The 27,240-nt window shown below is 32.6% G+C and overlaps 1 protein-coding gene across 1 annotated transcript in view; it reads left to right on the top strand.

Annotated features, from left to right (window-relative positions):
- LOC145239769 (peptidyl-prolyl cis-trans isomerase-like 4) overlaps nt 1-25,891 on the top strand; it is a 38,136-nt gene extending 12,245 nt beyond the window's left edge. Inside the window, exons 4-13 of the mRNA XM_080103206.1 lie at nt 4,793-4,910; nt 7,060-7,202; nt 9,594-9,690; nt 11,570-11,686; nt 14,175-14,299; nt 16,353-16,419; nt 18,263-18,374; nt 19,677-19,758; nt 22,014-22,206; nt 25,515-25,891. Of these exons, the coding sequence (XP_079959332.1) occupies nt 4,793-4,910; nt 7,060-7,202; nt 9,594-9,690; nt 11,570-11,686; nt 14,175-14,299; nt 16,353-16,419; nt 18,263-18,374; nt 19,677-19,758; nt 22,014-22,206; nt 25,515-25,790 (1,330 nt within the window). The 3' untranslated portion in view covers nt 25,791-25,891. The remainder of the gene's footprint in view (nt 1-4,792; nt 4,911-7,059; nt 7,203-9,593; nt 9,691-11,569; nt 11,687-14,174; nt 14,300-16,352; nt 16,420-18,262; nt 18,375-19,676; nt 19,759-22,013; nt 22,207-25,514) is intronic.
- Nucleotides 25,892-27,240: the final 1,349 nt, after the last annotated feature.

Below are 27,240 nucleotides of genomic sequence, written 5' to 3'. Positions count from 1 at the left end.
TCTCATTAATTTATATATATATATATGATATGTTTTTAATAAATATTGATAATTATTTTTATACCTCTATATACTAGGATTTTATGCTTATGTATATCAGTATAGGAAGTACTAATTACTGTTGGTTAGGAGATTCAAACCCAGTCACAAAATTATTCTTGACTTCATAGGTTAGTATTCTATCTCAAGACCACCAGTAATTAACACAAGAATTGAGGAAAATTAAGTGCCTATAAATGTCAATCAGCAGTCATAAACAGTAAGAAGTTAGGGAGTATTCAACGTCAGAAAATCTGAAATTATATATATTAAAGCCCCCCCCCCCTTTGGGTTGAGCACTGTTGCAAATGTACTTTCACCTGATGCTTCGTTTGGCTATTAAGAAAAGCTCACTGTCCGTTTGTTTGTAAAAAAAAAACAGCAGTTTGAGCACTGAAGCGATGGGCAATTGCTTCTTTAATAGGCACTTGATGAGGGACTTTTGCGGGCACCGATTCGTAGCTTTGTGGGTAGAGCTGCCTGTCAACTTGATGGTTGTAGGTTTGATCCACGGCTTGGGAAAGGTGCTTGTATCAAAACACTGATGAAACAGTACTGTATGTGGATGACTATATATATATATATGAATTTTGAGTTAAATTATGTATAATTATAACAAAATTTATTGCTTGACAAAGAAGTACAGATAATTATTAATTTTTTTTTTCTTAACCCTTGGATTTTCAATAAATAGCTTATCTTATCAGAGGAAATGTTGTTAGCAAAATAGATGTGGGTAATTATGAATTTTGCTTATTAGCACAGATTGAAAATTAAAATTGAGGTAACAATGTAAAAACGATACCCAAAGCTGAAATAATGAACATACAGCAACCGTTATAAAATCCAATGAATGCTGGTATATTTCAGAATGAATTGCAGGGTTTTTTTTATTAGCATATTCCAGGCTCGGAGGTAAAATCCACATCATGTATATTTAGTAATCTATCATTTCCAAAGTGGTAGAATGTGCTCATCTGAACTTTAATCCATGGTCCCCCCTCACCAAACTTTCACGAAAAACACTCATCTAGCCAGAACCACTATCAACAATTTCCCACACTCTTTATCTGTGCCTACGCCTAAACATAGATACAATGAACAGGGCTTCTTTCTTAGAACTGCTCCCCTGTGGAACTCTATTCCGTTTGTCTGCTTTCCAGCTGACTACAGTCTGATTGTCTTCAAGTCCAGTGTGAACAAGTTCTTACTGAACCGTCCCCCTAAGTAATCCAAGTTATAAAATTCCCACTAAGGTTTACTATGCTAATGTATACCCATTAACCCTTATCCTCGAATGGCCTCTGGGCCTTGATGAGTGGTGACCCCCATGTAAAAAAAGAAAAAAAAAGTCCTTCAAATAATTCAATATCCATGTAGGCAAAATGTTGGAGTAAATTAACTGAAAAGCAGTATTTTGTGAACTTGTAGTTTCTTCTGTTGTTAATTTATATTAAGTTGATATATAGTTTTTCCTGTGTTGAAGTTTCTAAAGATTAATTATATTAGAAAATGAGATAAACTAAGAGTGTTTGAGATTCTCAAATGCTCTCATCTGCGTTTTATGATAAATGAAGTCTGATTTTCTCTAAGTTGTATCTAAATAAAGGCAAATTATATATATATATAATTTTCTTTACTTTTCTACTTTTACCTATATGAATAAATGTGTCCTCTTATCTGAAGTATATTAGCATCAAAACAGGTCAGTCTTATTTAATTACATGATATAATGTAATATTTTGAGATACTCTATATCGTAATTCGCTAACAACGAAACAAAGATGTGTAGATGCTAAACTTGCATACTTGTTTCTAAAACATTTTTTAATAAATTATTGCTGTGCTATTCAGTTGTATATTTTTTTATACTATAGATAGATAGATACACAATAGTTTTGTCTGTTATTATTATTATTTATTTTATTAAATGAAATAAAAAAGAATAATCTCGAAACTTTATTACCTTTATATCAGGTTGACAAGAAAGTTTTTGTGATTTTTAACTTTTTAATTCGTATGAACGTATCTCGGCTCAATCAAAAATTTATTGATCGAAATAAGCACCATTAAAATCAACACACTTTTGTCAATGCAAAACAAGTGAATGTTATTAATGTAAAAATCTTGCGTTCTGATAACGAAGTTGCTGCAGGCATTTTTGACATAGCTTAGGTTTCGGGCCTTGATAAGTGATGACCACCTTGTAAAAAAAAAATAGTAGGTGAGAGGTCTGGAGAGTATGGCAGTTTCATAGCCTAATTCGTTCAACTTCTGCAGGATTGGTTTAGCAACATGCGTTCATGCATTATCGTGGAGGAGAATTGGGCTTTTCTGTTGACTAATGCTGGGTGTTGTTGAAGTTTCTGATGCATTTCATTCATTTGTTGACAAGACTTCGCCGTTGTAATGGTTTCACCTGCATTCAAAAAAACTGTAATAGATTAGATGAGTCGCAGACCACCAAACAGTCAGCATGATTTTCTTTTGGTGCAACTTTGGTTTCATGAAGTGTCGTGGAGCTTCATCGACATCTAACCACTGAGCTGAGGGTTGCTGGTTGTCATAAAGAATCCATTTTTCATCACAAGTCACAACCCGGTCGAGAAATGGGTCATTCTTGTTGCATAAAAAGGGGAAGATTTCACTTCATAATGGCATTTGTTTTGGTTGTTCGGTTCATGACGTATCCATTTATCAAGTTTTTTTTGTCTTTCCAATCTCTCTCAAGTGATTGGAAATCGTTGTATACGTTACGTCTAATTCAGAAGCAAATTCTCAAACGTTTGTGCATGGATTGGCTTTGATTAAGGCTCTTAATTGATCATTGTCAACATCCGGTAGCTGACTACTCTGCTCATCATCTTCAAGACTCTCATTGCCGCTACAAAATTTCTTAAACCACCATTGTGTTGTGTGCTCAGTAGTGGCTCCTGGACCAAACACTTCATTGATATTGCGAGTTGTTTCAGCAACTTTTCAGCCTGGTTTGAATTGAAATAAGAAAATTGTGCAAATTTGCCTTTCTTCTATCTTGTATTCAATGTTCTGAAAAGAAGACAATTGTTTTAAAACGATTGTAATTTAAACGATTAGATAGAGGGAAAAACGCTCTTTAAAATGAAATATAAAGTAAAAGTATTATAATGAAGACTTGTTTGAAAATATATCATTTGAAATCAAAATTAAAAATTCCACAAGATCTTTCAGTGTTAAATGACCAGTAGTTTAAGAGTTTATCATTTAAATATTTACACAGACGCGCACACATACATCTACTGTTTTATTTATATAGATTTGAGTCAGCATCTGCCAAAAGATCAATATAATAGATACATTTTTAAATTTTTAGTTTGCGTGATGATGATATCAACAACTAGACATGTATATTTGAAGATTAAATTTTTTTCATAGTTTTTACACTTGAACCCTCTCCATCCATCCAAATAACAACGAAAATAAGTTTATATTTTTGAAAATTCTTTATGAAATTTTAAACAGATTTTGTCGATCTTCTAAATGAATTAATTGGATTCATATCTTATAGATATCTCACTGCTGATGCAATTCTCTATTTATATAAGAGCCAGGTACGTCCAAGGATGGAATACTGTTGTCACATATGGGCAGGAGCTGCTAGAAAAGACTTGTCCTGCCTTGATTGGGTTCAAAATAGACTTCGTGGCCTGGTGGGAGATGTCCTTTTCTCTTCGCTGCAACCTCTATCTCACAGAAGAGATGTTGCGAGTTTGTCTCTGCTGTATCGTTATTTTCATGGAAAGTGTTCAACTGAGCTTCAATCTATGGTCCCCCTCGCCAAACTTTCACAAGAAACACTAAACTAGCTGAAAACATTATCAATAATTTTCCCCACTCTTTATCTGTACCTAAACCTAAACATAGATTCCATGATCAAAGCTTCTTTCTTAGAACTGCACGCCTGTGGAATTGTCTTCTGTTTTCCTGCTTTCCAGCTGTCTATAATATGGTTGTCTTCAAGTCCAACGTGAACAAGTTTCTGATGAGCCGTTCCATTTAAGTTAACAAATTTACCGAACTTCCATTACTATCGATTACTATATTGTCCTTTTGACTACTCTACACTCTTTAACCCTTATCCTTGAGTGGCCTATCGGCCTTGATAAGTGGTGACGCCTATGTAAAAAAAAAAAAAAAAATCTTATATTATTGTGACATCAAAATGCCCTATTTCAAGTTAATTCCACTCTACACAATTACAGCACCCAATTTATGTATATACTGCTTATTTATATGCAATCTAAGTTAAATATTGCTTTGCAAAAGGACATTTTATTAATTAACTTTAATTTGTCATTCAATGATTGTTTTGATTTTAATCCAACAAATATTTCTTTTTTGCAATATTGTTTTATTTTCTGGATAAATATTTGCCATTTGGGTTCAAATATTTGTTTCTGAGTTATTTTATTTTCAACAAGTTGTGATCTATTTTTAAATTGCATGTGAAAAGACTAATCAATTTCTTTCTTTTCCTTTCTTTATGGCTAACAAATTTGCATCAAAATTACCAAAATGTCATTAGGAATAAATGATGAAGATTTTGTTTTGTGCTTACAACAGTGATAAATGAAATGTATATTATTTTAAATTAATGTTTCAAGCATTTCTAGCAATAAAGTTTGTGAAACGATAGAGAGCTAGCAAAGCCAACTGAATAATATAAAAAAAAAAAAAAAAAAAAAAAAAAAAAATTTTTTTTTTTTTTTTTCAGGAAACTATACGGTGATCAGGCACAGTATTTTGACATGGAAGCCAACCCGCGTATTAAACATAAAAAACGTGGAACAGTTTCCATGGTCAACAATGGAAATGGTATGCATGGCTCTCAGGTAAATAAAAAACAAAAAAAATGTTTATATTTGATTGAGATTTCTTCTTTTCTATTCATTTATCATTTATCACTTCCTTCTCTCTCTCTCTCTCCTCCCCCTATATCTCTCTCTCTCTTTCTTCCTTCTCTCTCTCTCTCTCTCTCTCTCTTCCCTTCCCCTATCTCTCTCCCCTGCTCCCACCACTCTTGCTTCTCCTCTTTCATTTCCCACTCTCTCTTTCTCCCTTTTCTGATATCATGCAAGCCTAACTCTTCATTTCTCATGGTTCAGTGGGTCAACTGTCTTCAAATTCTACTCAGTACAGTCTTGTCCAATTACCTTGCTGCCAAGTTTTCTTTAGTCAACCAACTTACCTGTGATTTAAAATTTAATCTATGCTTCTGCAACAGATTATCCAATAGTTCCACATGACTATACCTGCATAATGGATTCATCCTTAGAATAATCTTTCGGCTCGGCAGATGTAGCACTTTTAGCAAATCCCCTGAACCCCTGCATTATGTTTGGTCAGATTTCATTTTAAAAAACTAATACCATTTCTAAATATGGAGCTGTCTTTTTAATATCTCTGTAGAGAGATACAAAGCGGTTGTGTAAAAATAGGGTTAGACATCAGTGTAAGTATGTGCAGGATTGCTTTGAGAGAGATATTTACCCATGAGAAGAGAAGCCAGCCAAGAAATGGGAAATATATCTGGATTGGGTTTGACAATCCAGAATGCGATTTTTCCATTTGGAAAGGTTAATTTCTCTTTAAATAGGGGTTTATGTTGAAAATGTAGTACTTAAAAAAAAAAATGATGTCTAGTCAGATATGAGTCCACTTAATGACACTAGTTATTTTATGTCTAGAGATATGATTGACTATTATTTTCAAATGGATAGCTGGGCGGTCTACAACAAAGTACTCCAATATATATATATATATGTATTTATATATATACTAGCAGGCCACTCAGCATTGCCCTAGCATAAAATACACTTAAATATGAAATTTTAATTTATATAGATTTCATATTTATTATTATTGAGCCAATATGCTATTAGTTATTGTATATTGTACCCAATATATAGTTGTGATTTCAAAAGTAAAATAGAAAATAAGACTCGGGTGCCATCAGCTAGAATCGAAGCCAAAACATACAGCTCTCCAACCTTATTCATTACCATTTGAGCCACCAACAGATGGAGATCAAATCTCTAACAATTAACTGACGTTAACATATTAATGTATACTTGTGTATGCCTAGAGAAGCACTTTAAATCGACTTAGGCCTATCAAGTTCCAATTTTATCAATTTTGACCGCTTAGCAGCTATTTTTATTGGCTAAAAACCCAATCTAATTTGTTCCATAAGTCTGAATTCCCTATATATTAATTAATTGAGAATTTTTTTTTTTAATTGATTAATATATATTTTAGAATAAATTATCTAATCCAGTCAAAGATAGCATTAATATAGGATAGTTTACAAATAATTTGGGTTAATTCAGAAATAATTAGATTTTTACGGGTAATCACCTTTTTTTTTTGTTTTGTTTAAAATTTATTCTTGTAAAGTTAGATATGTACTTATGTTTATATATTTGTATGTACATGATCACTCATAAACTAATTAACCGATCTTTATGAATTTTGGAACACAGCTGTCATACACGAGGAGGGGTCGTAATGTGGGTTATATTTAGTTTGATTTTGTTTTATATAAAGAGGCGTAAGCCTATTGTGAAACTTTCGATTTTTGTGAAATTTTAATAATAGTTCTTAGATATCAATAAATATCTCCAGAATTTCTGTTTTTTTTTTTAAATATTTCAGATTTACATTAAATTTGATCCATAGTCATTGGACACGAATTAAGCAATTTTTTTCTTTAAAGCCATTTAAATTTAAGACATTTTCTTGAATCAAAATCGTATTATGCACTTTGATCAAAATTTGAATAAGGATTCTAGACAGAAGGTTTATTAACATAATATCCTGATTTTAATCTTTTGTAAGGGGATATAAAAATGATGTAAGACTCTTCTGTTTGGGGGGATTAATTTTACCTGTCATGGGACGGGTATTCTTCTAGTTATATATATTTGTAACCTTCCCTTTTTTTTATATTTTCATGTTTTTTTCTTCTTATATTTGTTTCAGTTTTTTTTCACCCTTGCAGAAGATCTTGACTATTTAGATGGTGTACACACAGTATTTGGAGAAGTGGCTGAGGGTTTAGATATCCTGACTAAAATTAACGAGGCTTACTGTGACAAAGAACATCGACCATATCGTGATATCAGGTGCGAAATGTTTTTTAAAAATATAGTTTTCATGGTTTTTTTATTCTTTTTTTTTTTTTTTTAGGTTTTCGCTTGTTTTTATAGTTTTATGTTGCATAAGTTGTGTTTATTTTATAATTCATATTTTATAGTTTTGTGTTGCGTAAGTTTTTATAATTCATGTTTTATAATTTTAGGCATTTTAGGTTTTGTTATTTGTCTGTTTTTTGCTTATTTTTAAAGTTTTTTCTATTTTTTTATATATTATAGTTTTATAGATTTTTGTATTATTTGGATTAATCAGACAATGGTTCTCATTTTAAGTTATCTGCACAACGTTTTGGTCGATATAACCTCTGGCCTTCTTCAGGTATAAAAGTTGCCATGTGTGACAAAGAAGAAAAAGGGGTTAGCTCTACACAAGGTTTCGTATTTTGGTTTTAGTCAAGAGTAAAGTTACAAAAATATTATAAAGTCATTAAAATTATCAAGCAAAATTTCTAAATTATTTATGACTAAAATTTTAATAAGATCCATTAACCAATTGTAAGTTCTTAGAAACCTCATTTTACGAAAATAAGAGGGTTGTCTGGCAGCTAACACTCAAGATGAGAACAATAGTCTGATTAATCCAAATAATACAATCATACCTCATCTATAAAATTCAGAACTGTTATAGAGTTTTTGTTTTAATTTTTATAGGTTTTATATATTATAATTTGTTTTTTTTTTTATAGTTTTTTTTTATTTTTTCATTTACTTTTTAAGTTTATTTTATAATGTTTGTTAAAAATAAATATAAAAAATGATGAATATCAAGTCATATCAAAATGTCATGTATGTTTTACTTCAATTAAGCCTCTTTAATCTTTTTTTTTTTGGGGGGGGTGTATTTCACTCCAAACAAGGCACTTGGATGTAGGGGGCTACTATTTGAGATATAATTTGCAGGGAGACTATGTAGGAAGTTGAGCAGCAAGATGTTTGTTCACATTACACTTCTACATGTTAGTACAGTCAGGGAAGCAGGAATCCGGGAGGGAATTCCAAAATCTAGCAGTTTGAGGGAAGAAATTATCAGAGTAAAAGGCTTTCCAGCATCTTGGGATCTTTACAGTGTAGAGATGGGAGTTTGTTGCTTGTCGGGTTTGTCAGGGGTATTTATGTCGGGGGGGGGGGGGTAAAGGTCTTGGAGTTCATCAGAGCACCTTTCATTAAAACACTTGTAAAATAGCCAAGGGATGCAACATGAGACAACAGGGGTTTGAGTTTGGTTGACCGAGCGGAACCTATCAGTTTGATGATTTTTTTCTGAATACTATCTAGGAGAGAAAGGCTTGTGTGAATATCAATTTATGTTTAATTTTATAGTGTATAAATTTTATAGTGTATAAATTTTATAGTGTATAAATTTTATAGTGTATAAATGGGGCAAACATACTCCATACATTAGCAGATAGTGGCTTTATAATCGTCTCCTAAAATTCTTTGTATAATTCTTCTCTTGTGTGATCTGTGATGGTCTCAGCAAGAAATTAAAATATTTTTGTTTATTCTTTCTTGGTGATAGTGTTAGTGGGATTATTCCGAACCATCCAGGGCAGGTGATGTGCTCTTTAGCCATGGTAGGCAAACCCCTATAAATGGTGTCTCGATAAAAGAACTGGTCCCCATCACCTCACTCAGTTGATGTCATTTGAAATATTGTTTGGTTTCCAAATCCCTGAAACAGTGTTTCATGGTAAACAACTGATGATCTGTGAAAACTTTAGACCATTGTGAGTTTGAGAAAGCAAGTTGATTCAGTGATTGTAAGAGATTAAATGACTTACTGACAAAATGATTTTCAAACAAAGGTCTAAAAATTAAATTAAAAAAAAGTTTTATATAGGTTTCAAAGTTAAAAAAGCTTCCAAGACTATATATATATATATATATATATATATATATATATATATATATATACTAAGACTACACCTCTAAAAACAAGAATAGGTTTAAAGCTCCTAAAATTTATACTACAATTGCCCGTTAGCATGAAGTAATGCATCAAAATTTTAAGTAATAATCAGTTCTAAATGACAGTCTTCTAGAGGTTGAAGGTTCAATCCTTAGAGTATGTGATACTAAGAATGCAATTGCAAATTATTTAAGACTTCTACCAGGTTATGGCTTATGGAATGAAAGCCAGCTACCTTTGTGGATTAAATAAATGGTTCCATTCAAAATTACGAACAGATTCTTGAGTTCAATAAATGCACCTGAAGAAGGCCAGAGGTTAAATTGGCTGGAATATTGTGAGAATAACATCCAGGATGATAATAGTCTGAATAATCCAAATAAAATGTTGCAAACTGCTTCAATGTGTCTGAAACACATGAGTGTAGGTCATCTTTTCATTATTCCTTGTAGGATTTACCACACTGTGATTCTGGATGATCCGTATACTGACCCAGCAGAGTTGGAAATTCCATCTATGTCACCTTTACCCACAAAAGAACAGCTGGAAGTAAGTCTTTACTTATGTTGAGTACTCAGCTTAGTGTCGTACTTGCAGCAACCAAATTGCTGTAATCATTTAGGCATTAAAGTTCACAAATGGGTTTTTTATATTTATGTACGGCAAATTAAGGCACGACAAATGATTTCCATTCAATTTCTATGTGTGTGATATTTAGACATGTCATTTTAGCATGTCACAAACAAGTAACTGATTTTAATTTAGATGTACAAGCATGCTATTTTTTTTTTTACTAAAAGTCGTTTTTTTTTTTTTTTTTACTAAAAGTTGTTTTGCTTTTTGCTAAAAGTCATTTTGTATTTTGCTAAAAGTAATTTTCTTTTGCTAAAAGTTGTTGTTTTTTTTCTTTTGCTAAAAGTCATTTCTTTTTCTTTTGCTAAAAGTTTTTTTTTTTTTTTTTTTTGTAAAAGATTAAACAATTTTTTCTACTAACAGAACAACATTTGGGTGAGTTTTGTTGAGATACTTACTTTTCATTATCATTTTTTTAGTAAACATTTACTATTAAAAAAAAAAACACTTACTATAAAAAAACATTCATGATTTTTTAAAAAAGCAAACAGTTTTTTTTTTCTTTAAACTTAAGGGAACATTTTTTTTCTTTTTATATCTGACTCCTATTAAAAAAAAGTTTCTCCAAAGTCTGAAAAAAAAAAGTTTGTTCTTTACAAAGATTTTTAGCATAAACAAATAAAACAAAAACAAAATAGTAGGAACCATTTGTTGTGCCTTTGTCATATATTAAACCCCCATTCACAAATTGTTATTAATACCTTAGCTGCTGGTCATTCTTTTTGCTCTAAATTTCTCAAAATCCTTTCAGATTGAGGGAATACTGCACACTAATTAAAACTTCTTTTTCGTACCTTCAAAAAAAAAGTGAGAGAGATCAAACTTGCTAATTAGTTATATCTTGCCAGCCTATATCATTACATATCCGACGACCATGCATGCTTTTGAATAGACTCCCCCTTTGCTATCCTTCTCTCTCTTTGAGCCATGTGATGCCATATCCCTTTTAAACACATTTTCACAGCATGAGTAATTTTCAACTCAGATTCATCAAGTTGACCTTTGCTAACCTCTCTACAGTTCCATTTCCTGTTATTCTCAACTAACTACATTAGATACTAGGGGATCTATCCATTTGTAACACAGTATTCTAATTTTCAAACTTTCTATTATTATTAACAAGGCCAAATATTTTTATCTAATCCTATGAATTTATTTATTATAAAGAAAGTTTCATATTGAGTCGCTAAAAAAAAAAAAAATACTCCAGATGAGACAATTCCAGTTACCAATTTTCTAAATTCCCAATTTCAATACAATGTCCATCTTTAAATATTTAATGACAGAATATTTTTTATTTTCAGATAACCATGAAAACCCTTGTAATATGTACATATATTTTTTGCAAATGTAAAAATTCACTTGTGGGGGTTGATTTTACTTGTTTAAAATCAAAGAATATTCATCATTTTATCATTAGTTTAAAATCAAAGGAACATTAAGTTTGAAATAAAAACAATCGTTTTTGGCATCGAAAAATCAACACAATTTTTTCCAATAAAGATTCTGAAAATCCAAAATGTTCCAATTCTTCATTCTGATACCAATTAATTCTCCTAACACTAGTTACTATATTTGGTAATAAATTGCCTTGTCCATAAGCTCAATATCCACGGATAGACCATATACAATCGGAGTTGATACAGGAATAATATTTCCACAGGAGTTGTTAGTTTCTTTTTTATATGATCATTGTTTACACTAAAGAAGATGAAATTTATTTTAGCCATACAGCTGTAACCTTTTTTTTTTTTTTCATATAATGTACAATGTTATAATTTATTTTTCGTTTCAGAGTAGCCGTATTGGTGATGATGAAGAAATTGATGACACAAAAGGTTTAACACAAGTTCAACTGAAAGAATTGATTGAAGAAAAAGAGGAGAAGGCCAATACACAAATTCTGGAAATGGTAAAGCTTTTCACTTTTATTCTTTTGACTAGCTGAAGTACCCGGCGTTGCCAGGTTGTATATGATTGGATAATTCGGTCACTTTGTCTTGTATGCTTAAGAATTGTTTTTTTTTTGTTTTTTCTTTTCTTCATTTTTAACAGTTTAGATCAGTATCTACATTAGAAGCTTATGCTCTTACAAATTATACAACAATGATATGGTTTAAAAGTTGATGTTACATATTACCTTGTGGTAATATGATTTTAGAGTCAATGTCACATATTACCTAGCGGTGATGTGCTTCTGGAGTCACTGTCACATATTATCTTGTGGTAATATGCATTTGGTATCGATGTAACATATTACCTCATGGTAATATGTTACCTGAGCTGATGAAGATTATTTATCATTTTTTTTATTTATTATTTATTTGTAATACCACCTGGAATTAGCGTTAGTGGTAGAGTTAGGAGAGAGTATGTGTTTTTTTACGACTTTTATCATTAACTGTATAATTAGTCATAAAAACACATACACTACTTCACTCCATCCACTATCCCTAAATCCTCTTGGCAATATAAAAACTAAAAACACAATTTTAAATGATACTTTTGAACTTTGTTGAGCAATTTTATTTCAGCTAATTTGGATTTTTATAATTACATATTACACTGTTATCTCATTTTCTTTATCTTGAAAAGTAAAACAAGATTTTTTTTTTGTGGTGGTGGTGGTGGGGGGTTATATTTGTAGATTAACACCTGCTTAATACTCCTCCATCCTTTTTTTTTTTTTTTTTTTTTAATTACATTTTCACCCCAAACAAGGCACATTGCCACTTTGATGCAGGGGGCTACTATCAGGTACATAAGCTACAGGGGTACTATGTGAGGAGTGGGGCAGCAAGATGTCGGTTCACATTACACAGTACAGTTGGGGAAGCAGGCACCCGGAAGAAAATTCCAAAGTCTAGCGGTTCTGGGGAAGAAACTACTGAAGTAGACAGCTCTCTTACATCTAGAGATCTCAACTATGAAGGGGTGAGATTTTGCTGCTTGTCGGGTTTGTCGGAGGTATTTACGTCAAGGGGGTACAAGTGCTTGCAGTTCTTCGGAGCATTTACCATTAAAGTACTTGTAGAACAGGCAGAGGGATGCTACATTTTTTCGATGGGACAGAGGCTGAAGCTTAGATGACAGTTCAGGACCTATTAGGCGACTCTCTTTTGAACCCTGTCATGGAGTGAGAGACTAGTAGCAGATGCACCAGCCCAAATATGATAACAATACTCCGTACATGGATGAATGGTGGCCCTGTAGAAGTACAGGATACTTTCGGGCGTTAGTAGCTTTCTAGCACGGTAGAGAGAACCTACCTTTTTCGCAGCGGTCCTGGCAATGCTCTCAATATAATTGTTCCAACTCATGTTTCCTGTGAACGTTAGGCCGAGGAATTTAAAAGATGTATTTTTTAAAAATTTTATAGCAAGCCCCACTCTCCTCAATGATTTTACTTCTAGTTGTGTAGCTGCCATGCGTACTGCAGATTTAACCAACATAAGTCCAGTTCAAACAGACAGAAGTATTTAGAAGCCAGAAATAACTGTAAGAAAGAAATAGCAACAGCTAAGAAACAATTTACTGAAACCGCAAAAAACGCATCATAGCACAGAAATTAGGAACCCATGACTACTGGAAAATCTACAACAGTGTAGTAAATAATGGGCAATCAACAATTCCCCCACTATCTAACAATCATGAGGTTGTTTGCTCAACAACCGAGAAGGCTAACATGCTTGTCGGTCGGTTTGCCTCCAACTCCAAACTAGACCCTGCTAATCACCCTCTCCCTGACTTTCCTTTGCGGACAGATGCTACACTAAGCGATCTATAAATCACCCCTTCTCAGGTGCATGCTATCATAAAAAATCTTGACACTTCAAAAGCATGTGGACCTGATCTCATCCCGGCTGTGCTATTAAAAAAGTGCTCCACCGAAGTAGCTCCAGAATGAGGTTCTACTTTATTAGGTGATTATTTTATTTTTATTATTTTAGAATTTAGAGTTGGAGGGAGAGGATCAGTTTTGTATATAAATTTAATCTAAAATGATTCATAATTTCCTGACTATTCCAGTATTTTAGGACTTTAATAAAACTTTTTTTACCACTAAACCTAATTCCTAATAGCTTTTGGTTATGGTTAGAATGTTTTGAAAAATAATTTATGGGAATGTTCACTATTGCAAAATCAAGCTTTGTTAAAAATACCATTTTCTTGTAGGAATTTAATAGCTTCTGCTTAGTCTCTTAATGCAAATATGATTACAATGACTAGGAATAAAAATTAATATCTGCGATGAAAAAAAATTCAGGTATCTGGCATAAATGAGAAAATTTGCTTAACATCACTAATGCAAAAATGAAATTGATCCATTAAAAAAGTTTGATGGTACTATTTAAATTACTAAAAACAAACATTTAGAAATAAAATATTTCTTTCTTTAGGTTGGTGATCTTCCAGATGCAGATGTGGCTCCTCCAGACAATGTTCTCTTTGTTTGTAAATTGAATCCCGTCACGACTGCGGAGGATTTAGAAATTATATTCTCTCGATTTGGGAATATTCTCAGGTAGGGTTGTTTTTTTGTGATTAAATCTAACTGAATCACAGCTGATTATGTTATATTTGTTTATGTAAATTTATGTTAGCTCTGCTGACTGGCATTTTAGTAGTTCTGTTGTTTAGCGGCCCTGTCGCTGGGGCATTAGAATACGCTGACTGCCCCCCTGCAGAGAGTAAAAGTCCCTCAATGGGAGTCCTGGATATGACCTTAAACTATATCCAGTGGTGAGGCCCCAGCTTGTGGGCTTTGGGGAGTGTGGAGCCACCCTTTAATTATCATTGCTCTTAGGTCCACTCTGACCCGGAGTGGTAGTACCTGTTAGGATCCCAACTATGGGTTAAATAGAAACTGACGTGAAAACAACAAATATATTCTATTAAAAAAAATTTTCTTCCGAATCTTTGGATTCAGCATTAAATCACCCGAACAGGGTTGATATGCCGTAAAACAAAAACAACCAACCAACAAATCTGTTGTTTAGTTTTTGTCCAAATTTCAAACCACATTCTTTTTGAAACAATATTCAATCTCTTGCCCCTTGTTTTATCAACATAATAGACAAAGGAATGTTCCAATTTCCAAAATAATTATTATTGTTTCATACACAATTTCAAACCAAGATGCCTTGGTCTGTGTTTTTGAGCATCGTTGTACTTTCCCTTTCATATTATTACAGAAAAGATTATAGTGGTTAGAAAAAAGACTAATTTCTGATTCAGACATTTTATTTAAAAAAATTTAATTGGTTACTTTATTTTTATTTTTTTCAGTTAAAACAATCTAAGCCAAACTTGAATCATAGGATTAGAAATAAATCTTGAGAAAATGTCTACAGCTAAATCACAGTTTAACCTAAACATGATTATTCACAGTAAACCCATCAAACAGGTCACACAATTCATTTATTTAGGGCATAAACTGACTTTCTTCAGTGATCACAAGATGACATTGAAACACAGAATCGGGCTGGGTTGGGTGGCTTTCCAAAAACACAGCATCATTCTAAAATCAAAAAGGGTGCCGATAACTGTTAAAGTAAAAATTTATTTAATTTATGTCCTCCCTGTAGTTTTATATGGCCTTCAATGTATCACATGGACTAAACAACTAGCCAATCGCATTGAGGTGTTTCAAAATCACGTAATGCATTTAATTTCGGGACTTCACCTGATCGAAAAAAACTAAAATATTCACCCTCTGTCAAACTTTTTGATAAAATCAAAAGTAAAACCCTTAAACTTTTTTTGGCCATGTCAAACGATCAACCATTGGCCTGTCAAAGCTTTGAGGGTATGTTAGAAAGCAAAAGAGGCAGAAGAAAACTAAAGAGAAGGTGTAGAGAAAATGTTTTTGATTGGACATTTCTCAACAGTTGGGCGTCCATCAACCAACTTGCCCTGGATCAGAAAGAATGACGAAAAATAAGTCACATGGGTTCACAATCTACACCAAGCGGAAGATGCAACTCGTGAGGGAGCCAAACTCAATGGGTGACCCAGCGGGTCACGTTTTTTTCTAGTTTCATTATGCCAGTGAAAGAAGATTTATTAAATCAGAATTGGACCTTTTAAATTTTCAGAAGTCAGGAGTATTTTTTTTTATCTACAGCTCTCATTTTTAGAAAGATCGTTTTTTTTCTTTTTTTTTTTATACTAACAAGTCATCACTTAACAAGATCAAAAGCCACTTGAGGATAAGAGTTACTGTCAGTCAAATGATGAGCAGTACTGTGAGAAGATTGAAAATGAATGAACTGGATAAACTTTGATTATTTAAGAAACCTACCAGATGACCCTGTTGAAGTTTGCAGTCCTGTGGCAATGTGTTCTACAGGTGGGAAGTTCTTGGAAAGAAACTTTGTAGAAATTCTGTTTAACTTCAAGTGCACAGAGGAAGAAATGAAGGTTCTTTACAGTGGTGGTTATAAGATAAATTTTTGCTTTTTCTTTTCTTTTTTTTTTTTTTTTTTTTTAGATATTTACAAGTTTTAGGAATTTAAAACAAAAATCTCTCAAACGATTTTTTATAAACATTTTTTTCAAATCATTTTCTTTTGCAGTTGTGAAGTCGTGCGTGATCAAAAAACGTTGGAATCATTACAGTATGCGTTCATTGAATTTGAAAAGGTAACAATCTTATTAAAACTAAATTTCTTTTCTTTAAACTAATAATGTGGTTGTTGTTCAGAATTTAACCAAATTAAAAAAATATATATATACAGAAAAACCTTTATGATATATATACCTGCAATGGAACAAAAATATCATATTCCAAAAATCATATAAATTGATTAGGTAGGTTTTTTGTTTTTTTTTTAATATAGAAAATCATTTTTTTTTTTAATTTTTAATGATCAATAGTAATTCGTAGGCATTATAAGGCTAATTTTGATATCTATTGTTGTCTTGGTAGTTCGAATTGAGTTGTCTGTCTTTATTAACTATGGTAGACTAAAACACACAATTCTCATTTCCTCAAAATTTGTTTTTCTAAAAATAAAAACAATACTTGATTAATTGACATCTTTTTTGGAATATAACATTTTTGTTCTGTGATAAATATTTTTTGTATTTTTATTTTTTTTTTGATTAGGATGAATTCTGGACAAGAATCAAAAATGTTTCTTCCTTCCCTACACATTAACAATTATTTTTTTTAATCGCTCTAGACAAGGCATGAAACAACTTGATGTAACGACCTAAAAAATACTACTTTAAGGTAAAAAAATATATCAATGATAAATTCTAACCTCCAAAACAGCAGCTCTTCACCTTTTGTCAGAAACATTGCTCATGGAATGTGAGGACTAAAGAACAAAACAAGGTAAGTGAGGGTTACAAGTCTGCCTAAAGTAAACCTCGGTTCACTTTGATTATGTTTTACAGGGTAATCCAAAAGAAATTGTTAATAAAATTCAAAATCTAACTTGCAATCAAACTATATTTAATTGAAACAAGTTTCGTTATATGCCTGACTTATCCACCAAGTTTCAGCCATGACTCTCCTACAGTCTTTGTTTTAACAGGATATGACATGCAAAGTTTCCACTAACTGTGACACGCTTCTCCTGGCCTTCTTTAGTTCAGGAATAGTTTAGGGGCTGTTTTAATAGATGTTATCTTTGAGATAATATCACAGGTAGAAATTTGTGGCGATCATTATCTGATGAGTGTCTTGCCGATTCAGGACCACACTTATTGATTAGACAATCAACAAAGTGTCCCCTGCATATCATTGAATGGTTATACAAATGGTGACTGTTGAGCAATCATGGCTTAAACAAACATATAAACATATTTCCAAATTAAGTTGATCCCCTACAAATAAAAATGCACAAGTTATCCACAAGTATATGTTAGTAGCACTGCAAAAATGTTCATATTCGCTAACATTGTTTTCATGGCAGGTGCTCAACTGAACTTCGCTTTATTATTTATCCTGGTTATTTACCCTGGTAAGTCTTTTGCAGCAAACACTCAACTAGCTACGACAACTATCAGCAAGTTTCCTTACTCTCTGTCTGTGCCTAAACCTAAGTGAAAATTCCATGAGCAGAGTTTTTTTTCCTGGAGCTGCTCGTCTTTGGAACATAATACTATGGAGCTGCTTCCTGGATGACTATGACATGATCGTTTTCAAGCCAACGTGAACAGGTTCTTGAAGAGCTGTCCTCCAAAATAAATCATCAAATTTCCATCATTAACCTCTATCCTTCAGTGGCCGCTTGACCTTGATGTTTCCATTTGAAATTCTGTGCAGATTTCTCAAGTTCAACAGAAAAATTCTGGAGTTCGATAGATATATCTGAAGAAGATCGGAGACTATATCGACTAAAACGTGCAGATAAACACTCAAGATAAAAATAGGCGTCTGAAGAATCCAAATATAATACGAACAACCAATCCTCATCTCCAAAAATTTAGAAACTTAATTATTTAAATTTTTGTTATTGCATGATTATTTCTCCAGCCTGAAGATTGTGAGCAAGCCTATTTCAAAATGGACAACGTATTAATTGATGATCGTCGAATCCACGTTGACTTCAGTCAGTCGGTTGCCAAAGTTAAATGGAAAGGAAAAGGTCAGTTTTTTTTAATCTTGTTTTGAATTTATTAAGAATACAATATTCATACAATCTCTAATCTTTTTGTTTTTATTGTAGATTTTAGAACAATGATGACATTTTTTTCTACCAAAAAAGAACCTAGAAAATAATGAGACTGAATATTCATTAATATAGGATTTAATTTCAAAATAATGAGACTGAATATTCATTAATATAGGATTTAATTTCAAAAACAAATGCTATGTGTACAATAATTACCTGAATGCAAAGAATCAGAAACTAATATAGTTATTCACCAAATAACATAAAAATTAGTCATTATATATGTCACAAGTATATCACAAGTGAAAATCTCAGTTACACTGGTGAAATTCACAGCTCCAAATAAATTATCAGGAAAACTCTTTGATATAATTACATATCAAGCACAAATATGTATCTACAGCAAAAATTAGGAAAAATTATTGAATAGAATTTTAATTAAAAAATAAAAATCAGTTTTATTGTATTTTGCTGATCAGCCATTGATTAGAGCAAAATACCAGTAAAGCAGGGGGAGATAAGTCAGTTATTTAATCAAATAATAATGAATTGAATCGGCAAAATACAATAAAACTAATTTTGATTTAAAATTCTACTCAATGATTTTCCCTAATTTTTGGTGAGGATACTTATATTTTTGCCTGATATGTAATTATATCAAAGAAGTTTTAACTTGGAATGAGATTTTCACCTATACCTTATACTAGATAAGCACCAAAAATTAATTAAAAATTAATCTAATGGGAGCTAATAAATTTACAACATTTCTTAAACTATTATATTTCATTGTTATATTCAAGTTTTAAAAGAATTGGTTAAATAAAATAGTCAGATTGATATACTGATGGCTATGTGAATGCTACCAGGGAATGTCAACTAGCATGCTCAGGCATTTTTTGCAAGCCAGAGTGCTCTTCCTCTATGGCACTTTTTAAACCTTGTGTCACATCATCCTACCATGGGAGAGAGATAAATAACTCAACCATCTACTGATGCACTTGTATCACGCATGCAGAGAGGTAGGGATTAATGACCTCGTCTAGATGACGAGCTAAATACCATCAAAAACATTGCTGCCACACACTAGAGATTTCAACGTGAGGCATTGGTGGTGAATAGTAGCACGCATACTATCTGATATTTTCTATGTACTTTAATCCAAGACATTGGTTTCATTAATGTATATATCATGTACAATGTGACTTCAACAATCACGTCACATGACCTGAACATATTTTAAAGCATTGTATTTAGATTTTTTTTTCTTTTCTTCAGGTAAAGCTGCCGATCCACCAAAACCTGATAAATCTGATGGAAGACCACAATACGTACTGAAGGACACATCTAGGAAAAGCGAGTATCCTTTTGAAGAGTGTTGTCAGCTTCATCTTTCTGTTGTTCAATTTTTTTTTTTTTTTTTTTTTTTTGCACTTGTCAAGGCCTGGAGGCCACTTGAGGATAAGGGTTAGCGAGTGTGCAGTGGTTAAGGGGGAACATGTTGTAGTCATCTTTCGTAGTGGAAATTTGGTAAATTGGATTACCTAATCAAGAATTTGTTCACGTTGGACTTGAAGACAACCATATTGTAGTCAGTTGGAAAGCAGGAAAATGGAACAGAGTTCCATAGGCGTGCAGTTCTAAAAAAGAAGCTTTGTTCATGGAATCTACGTTTAGGTTTAGGCACAGATAAAGAGTGGGGTAAATTATTGATAAATGGAAAGAAAAAATGTGATGTACATTGAGCTTGGATTAGATTGTTTGAATTAGGAAAAGAGTGAGTTTGTAAAGCTAGTTAAATAATAAAAAAAAAATAAGACAAAATCCAAAATTAGTCTCTGTCTACTCTCTCTGTATATATATATAAGTTACATTTCAATGACCCCCCCCCCCCAAAAAAAAAAAGAATCAATCCACAATCCTAATTTTTTTTTTTTAAATAAAAAAAAAGTTATGATTGTGGACTAATTCTTTCCTTTGGTCATTGGAATTACAACCAATATTAATATTAGTATATATGCTCTGAAGCCGGAAATATCATTTAACTTAACTTTTATATAAACTTAGGAATAATATATATATATATATATATATATATATATATATATATATATATGTACACTTTTTATTATTATTATCCACAAAGATTTGTTTCATTTTCTTAGATTCATCAGTATGGAGATAACTGTTTTGCTAGTTGATCACTGGACATGATTCACTTTTTAATTCTAGTCCAAACCTCTAAATCATCGTGGCTAGTGTAACAGCTATGTAGAGTGAGGAGAAAGTCTTTATGATTTTTTCAGCAAACTTTAACCTGCCACATAGTTGTTGGAGAGAAAAAAAAGGTATATATTTTTCCCTCGTTTTGACTACAGATTAAATATTATTACAACTTGTGGTAATATTCCCTTTAATAAACTATTCTGATCTTTTATTCTGTTCTTTCTTTATTACTTAACACATGTAGATTATGTTTAGATGAGAAATTTATTACTTTATTACTTAACACATGTAGATTATGTTTAGATGAGAAATTTATTACTTTATTACTTAACACATGTAGATTATGTTTAGATGAGAAATTTATTACTTTATTACTTAACACATGTAGATTATGTTTAGATGAGAAATTTATTACTTTATTACTTAACACATGTAGATTATGTTTAGATGAGAAATTTATTACTTTATTACTTGACACATGTAGATTATGTTTAGATGAGAAATTTAAAATTCTTACCTTTAAAGACCACAAAACCTATTAAATTGTAAAAGTGAAATAGCAAACAACTGTATACACAAAATAAACTTTAGTTTAGGATAACAATATTTTAAATTAAAAGCCATGTTTAATTTAAGAAGGGTTTCTGATGGAAATTTCCAGATGACTGAAGCCATAATTTATAAGTTGTTCAAAGAGAATGATAGCAGAGTTGCGAAAATTATGCCAAGATATAGAACCAGTCGGATGGCATCTTGAAACGCAAGCCAGAAAGAGATGTCTATCTGGTGTATAAATTTGCACATAGGAGGAAGTTAGGTTCTTGTTCAGAATTCTCCCCTACATTAATGAAATAAAAATAAAGAAAAATTTGTATAATATGTGACAAAACGAAAATATCATATTCCAAAAATCATATAAATTGATGAAGTAGTTAAAAATCAAATTTTATATATAACAGAAGAGTAACTGTCTTGTCTGCCAGTTTGAAAACTATCTAAAAAAAAGAAAAAACAAGGGAAATAACTCAATAATTCAAATTTGTGAGATTGATGTTGTCATGCCTAAGAATTAACGGAAATTAATCGCTTAAAAATGATTTTCTTTATAAAAATAAATCTACTTGATTAATTTACATAATTTTTGGAATATAATATTTTTTTTCCATCATGGCTACGGACATCATATACATTTTTCTCTAAACTAGCACTAGAATTTGATATAATTTTGGCTTCTGGAGATAGAAGGTTGCATTCTTTCATTGCTTATTATAACTTATGGTTCAAGGGAAATAACTCCTGACTAGTCTGAGCCAACATGATTATGACTTTTTTTTTAATTGTTTAATTCCTTTGTTAAGTATTTGTGTTGTCTTCCTTAACTTTGGTTAGTAAAAAATATGAGTTGGTGTTTGAAGAGGAGGGTGACCAGCCGGCCACTGATGTGGAGATTGTCAAAGAGAAGAAAAAAGACAAGAAAAATAAAAAAAAGAAAAAGAAGAAGAAGAAGCAGAAGAAACATAAAAAGAAGTCGAGCAGCGACGATGAAAGTGATCAATCAGCTGACAGTGAAAAGCCGACTAAGGTAATTTTATTTTTTATCATATAAAAATAGAGGTTTTGCCCATTTGTCAGTTTTTTGTTGTTTTTTTACTGTTGATTCATTGCAAACGAGACACAGTGTCACTTTGACATGACGAGCTGCTATTTGGGACCAAATTTACAGGATACTATCTCGGGAGTTGAGCAGAAAGATAGCTGTTCATATTACACTTGAACTTCTGCATGTCAGTACAGTCAGGGAAGCAAGAACCCGGGAGGGAATTCCAAAATTTTGCAGTTCGAGGGAAGAAACTATTTATGTAGAAGATTTTCTGGGATCTCTACAGTGTAGGAGTGCGATTTTTCTGCTTATCAAGTTAGCCGGGAGTATTTATGTTGGGAGGGGGGGTACAAGTGCTGGAAGTACATTGGAGCACATTCCATTAAAATACTTGTAAAACAGACACAGGTATGCAGCATTTCAGCGATGGGGCAGGGGTTGGAACTTTGTTGATGGTGCGGGATGTATTAGGTTGGCGATTTTTTTTTTTTTTAAGCGAGAGACTAGTGGCAGATGTAATGAATGCATTGCAGAAATCTTTTTTTTAAAAACGTTTATTTAAATGAATTGAACAACATTGAAACGATTTTAAAACCGACACCTTGCTCTTTTATTTGCTCCTTACTTGTGTGATCAAACCATGTGCTACTCGCTCAACAACCGCCGACCCCAATGCTATTTTCATGGTTTTATTCTCTTTCGTCTTTTCTTCTGACCATGTTGTCGTTTTTCACATTGGTGACTGCCGAGAATGGAAGAGAACACAGGTTCACAATTATGAAAAATAAAATAAGAGAAACAAAAGCAAACACAGACTGACACTTTCCGTACGCATTAGTTGCACGTTGGGTGTGTGTGTGACACCAGCGACCCTCTACATCTTAGTTTTCTGTTGAGACTATGTTTGTCAGTTGGTTGATCAATCTCTTAAAGCTTTCTTGATCTGGTACAAACCACGACCTATGTTTGACTGTGTCCAACTTGCAACTCTTTTCAACTCTGTCGTCAATCGTCACAAACCTTAGACTGTTCACAACTTGTCCTTAATCAGTGCGAAACTAAAAAAAAAACACTCCTGAAGCTAAATCTAAAATATATTGACTGCTTCCTTGATCCTGTTACTGCCACACCCTGACCAACAATCCTATTTTAGCTTTCTTTTGTGTTCCTTTGTTCTGCTGATAAATCCATTTCCTCTTTTTATGTCATATTTCTTTTTCTGTATCTCCCCTACTTTCTAACACTTGGAGTTGGGGGGGGGGGTCGATAGTATCGCACATTTATGTTCGTCTAGGTTTTGCTAGGAGATCAGTTGCTGAAGACATCCTACATCTATTGCAGCTTGTTGATAAAATGCCGACACTTGTTTTGTTTATAAAGTGTTGATTCAAGCGGACGTAAACAGAAACTTTGCCTGCGTATGAGAGCAAGAAGAATAGATTTCACTACATCTGCTGCCCGAAACGTGCTGTCCCCATTTTGGAGCAGCACACAAAACCATGTCTTTGCTTGTTCAAGTCTTACCAGCTAAGAGAGTGAGAGAGGTTTCAACAGAAATCGCGTAACTGACTACCCTTCTCCCCCCCCCCCCCTCAGCTTCTGCCAAGTGTCACTTCCTGACCCCAACCTCTGTAAAAAGAAAGCCTGATCACTGAAAATGACATCATGTATGTGGCACAAGCAGCCAGACTGTTGATAATGAATGAGAACTTTTTACATTAGAAAAAAAAATTTTTAAAACACATTTAAAAAAAAAAAGGAAGAAACATGATTAATACTGAAACTGAATTTCATAATTGTCTCATCACTAAAGCAAACAAAATAAAAGCTTAACAAAGGGTACAGTTTTTGAACCAAACAAAACTGACTTTTGTCAACAAAGAATTACAAAAAAGCGAATGAAAATGAATCCGTATTAAAATCAAAATAAGGCAAACAATGAAGCAAGAACAAAACATTTACCGTATTCATATTATTTGGATTCTTTGAACTACCATTTCTCATCTTAAATGTCATTTTCACATCATTTTGGTTGATGTAACCTCCAACCTTCTATCTTGTCAAACTCGGGAATGTTTCTGTATAACTCTGGAATCTACACAGAATTTTGACAAAACCTTTTATTTAATCCACAAGGGTAGCATGCTCTCATTCCGTCAGCCATAGATGTCCTAAATAATTTGCACTTGTATTTTGAGTGTCACTTACTTAAATATATTCAAACATCTTTCACTAACTCATTCTGGCTGGCCGATTTTATTTTCAAACTTCGCCTCAGGGCTTCGGGTTCGATCAGTGAGGGTTGAGGACATGCGTTGCATGGAGAGAAATGATATAAGAATGATACAATGGATGTGTAATGTGAGTCTTAAAGACAAGCTTATTTCTGATGACCTCAGAGAAAGATTAAATCTGGGCAGTATAGGGAGATGTATGTAAAACAGGAAACTTTGTTGGTATGGCCACATTTAAATAATAAATAGAACAGTTAAAACCCAGTTTACAGTGAAAGGTAAAGGAAAACATGCGAGGATGTGATGAAACTGAACTTGAGCAAAGGGGATAAATAAAAATCTTTCCAAAGAAAGATTATTAAATGTTTTTGAGACGACGATAATTTGTATTGCTTAGATTATTCAGATTACTGTTCTCATCTCGAGTGTGAATTTTTACGTTTTTAGTTAATCTGACCTTCTTCAGGTATATCTTGTCGAACTCTGAAATCTACACGGAATTTCAAACAGAAACCCTTTATATAATCCATGCTCTCAGTCAGCCATGACTGCATAGAAGTTCTAAGTAATTCGCAATAGTATTTATTATGGCTCATGGAATGAGGGCATGCTACTCCCGTGGATTAAATAGAGGGTTTCAATGTAAATTCCATGCAGATTTCTGAGTTCAACAAAGATTCATGAGTTTGACAAGATACACTTGAAGAAGGTCAGAGATTTCATAGACTGAAACATTGTGAGATTAACACTCAGAATGAGAACAGTAGTTTGAAAAATCCAAATATTGTCAGAGGAAAGTTAATTTGGAATTACTTAAAACCGTTCAATTCATGCAAGCATGTAAAATGGATATTAAACCTGATGATGATGACAGCTGTACAGCATATTGCACAATCAGCATCATCATGTTGCACTGTGTGTATTGGTAATTAAAAAAATCTAATTTTTTATCAAAATGTACAACATATTTATTCTGTATCTTCATATATTTTCACTGTAAACCCATAAAAATGCAGAGAATGTTTATTTTAATCATTTTATTTTTTATTTCATTAGATTCAGAAGAATTCATCCAAGTCCAAACATGACAGCAATTCTGGCTCATCCGAGAGACACCGAAAATCCTCCCCATCTCCGGATAGGTTGAAATCAAAGTCATCTTCCAAAGGAGGAAGCATCCGCAATGCTCATCGGAGCCGTTCTCCCATTTCCCGAGGTTCTAATCGACGTGATCACTCTCCTGATCATAAGCGGAACCGAGACTATGACAAGACGTCTTCAAAGGATAAAGACCGTAAAATCAGCAGCAAACACTCCAGGGACAAATATTGATTCCACCATTCCCCCTCCCCCTTTTCGCCTTTCTTTTTAACATTATCACACAAATCATCTGAAAGAACATGGTAATAAAAAATTTATATTTTTTTTTGTAATTTGCTTTCGGAATTTTATTTCGTTTTTATTCACTTGCATGATCTTTTAAACAAATAAGGTAGGTGAACGCAGTCACTCATAAAACTAAATCATCTCGATCATATTTTGGCCCTATGGGGGGGGGTATTTTCCTCTCATTTTGACCGACCTCAAGAGACAACAGAAATTTTTTTTTTTTTTTATTGACGTTTCTTTATTGATGTGAATGCAATCCTCAAGAGAGGAGGCAAATTGGTTTTGTTTGAGTTTAATCAATCTTCAAGAGAGGAGGCAAATTGAGTTGTTTAGTTTGATCGTAATTTTTGATTGAACTGCCATTTTATTTTATTTAAAAGTTTAGGTTTTAGGGTGAGAAGCACTGGACAAAGTGGTTGTGTAGAATATACCAAACATGCAACACAAGTAGACCATCAGCTGATTCTTCATCTACAGGATTGTGACCTCGAGAAAGCCCACCAGAGATGGTTTACTCAATATGAGATCATGTGTAAAAGAATATTAATTTTATCACTTTTGTGGAAAAGACAAAAGAGAAGCAAAAACAACTAAAATAATCATTTAATAAAAGTTGGTTCATTTGTATCATTTGGATTATTCAGACTACTGTTCTCATTTTGAGTGTTTTTTCTTTTTCACAATGTTTCAGCTGCTGTAACTTCCGACCATCTTCAGGTATCTTTTGTCGAACATGGGAATCTTTCTGTTGAACTCTGGAATCTGCACAGAATTTCAAATTCTGTACAGATTCCCTAATTTGACAAAGATTCCTGATTTTGATAAGACCAATCTGAAGAAGGTTGGAGGTTACATTGGCCGAAATTTGAAAATTACCCTCCAGATGAGAGCAATAGTCCAAATAATACAAATTATCAATTCTAATCTAAAACATTTAAGAACATAAAATTTAGTTAATGTTACTAGATATTTGATAGACTTCTTTCTATTCAACATTGATATCTGTGAATCACCTCTTCTCAAGTACATGATATCATAAAAAATCTTGACACCTCAAAAGCATGTGGACCTGATCTCATCCCGGGTGTACTATTAAAAAAATGGTCCACTGAAGTTGCTCCAGTTCTCTGATTGTCGAAGACATATTCTTGACTGATATGTTACTTACTAAGTATTCGGTCATGTAAGCAAGCGCAATGCTGCCTGTTTAGTGAGGTGCATAGATGCCTGTTGCAGATAGTAGGTTTGCAAATGGAAAATATCTGCCTAATAGACAAGAGACCACCTAAGAAATAATTTGGCAAAACAAACCTTAATTTCTCCCCTTCAAAAAGTTATATCTTTAAAATAGGAGTTCATATTGAGACATCAAACTACTTAAAATTCTAATGTC

The sequence above is a fragment of the Euprymna scolopes genome, chromosome 19 (assembly GCF_053919585.1).
Source record: "Euprymna scolopes isolate OS-2025 chromosome 19, ASM5391958v1, whole genome shotgun sequence".
Taxonomy (NCBI): Eukaryota; Metazoa; Mollusca; class Cephalopoda; order Sepiida; family Sepiolidae; genus Euprymna; species Euprymna scolopes.
Note: the sequence above shows the minus strand (reverse complement) of the source record. Positions and strands in the feature narration are given on the sequence as shown.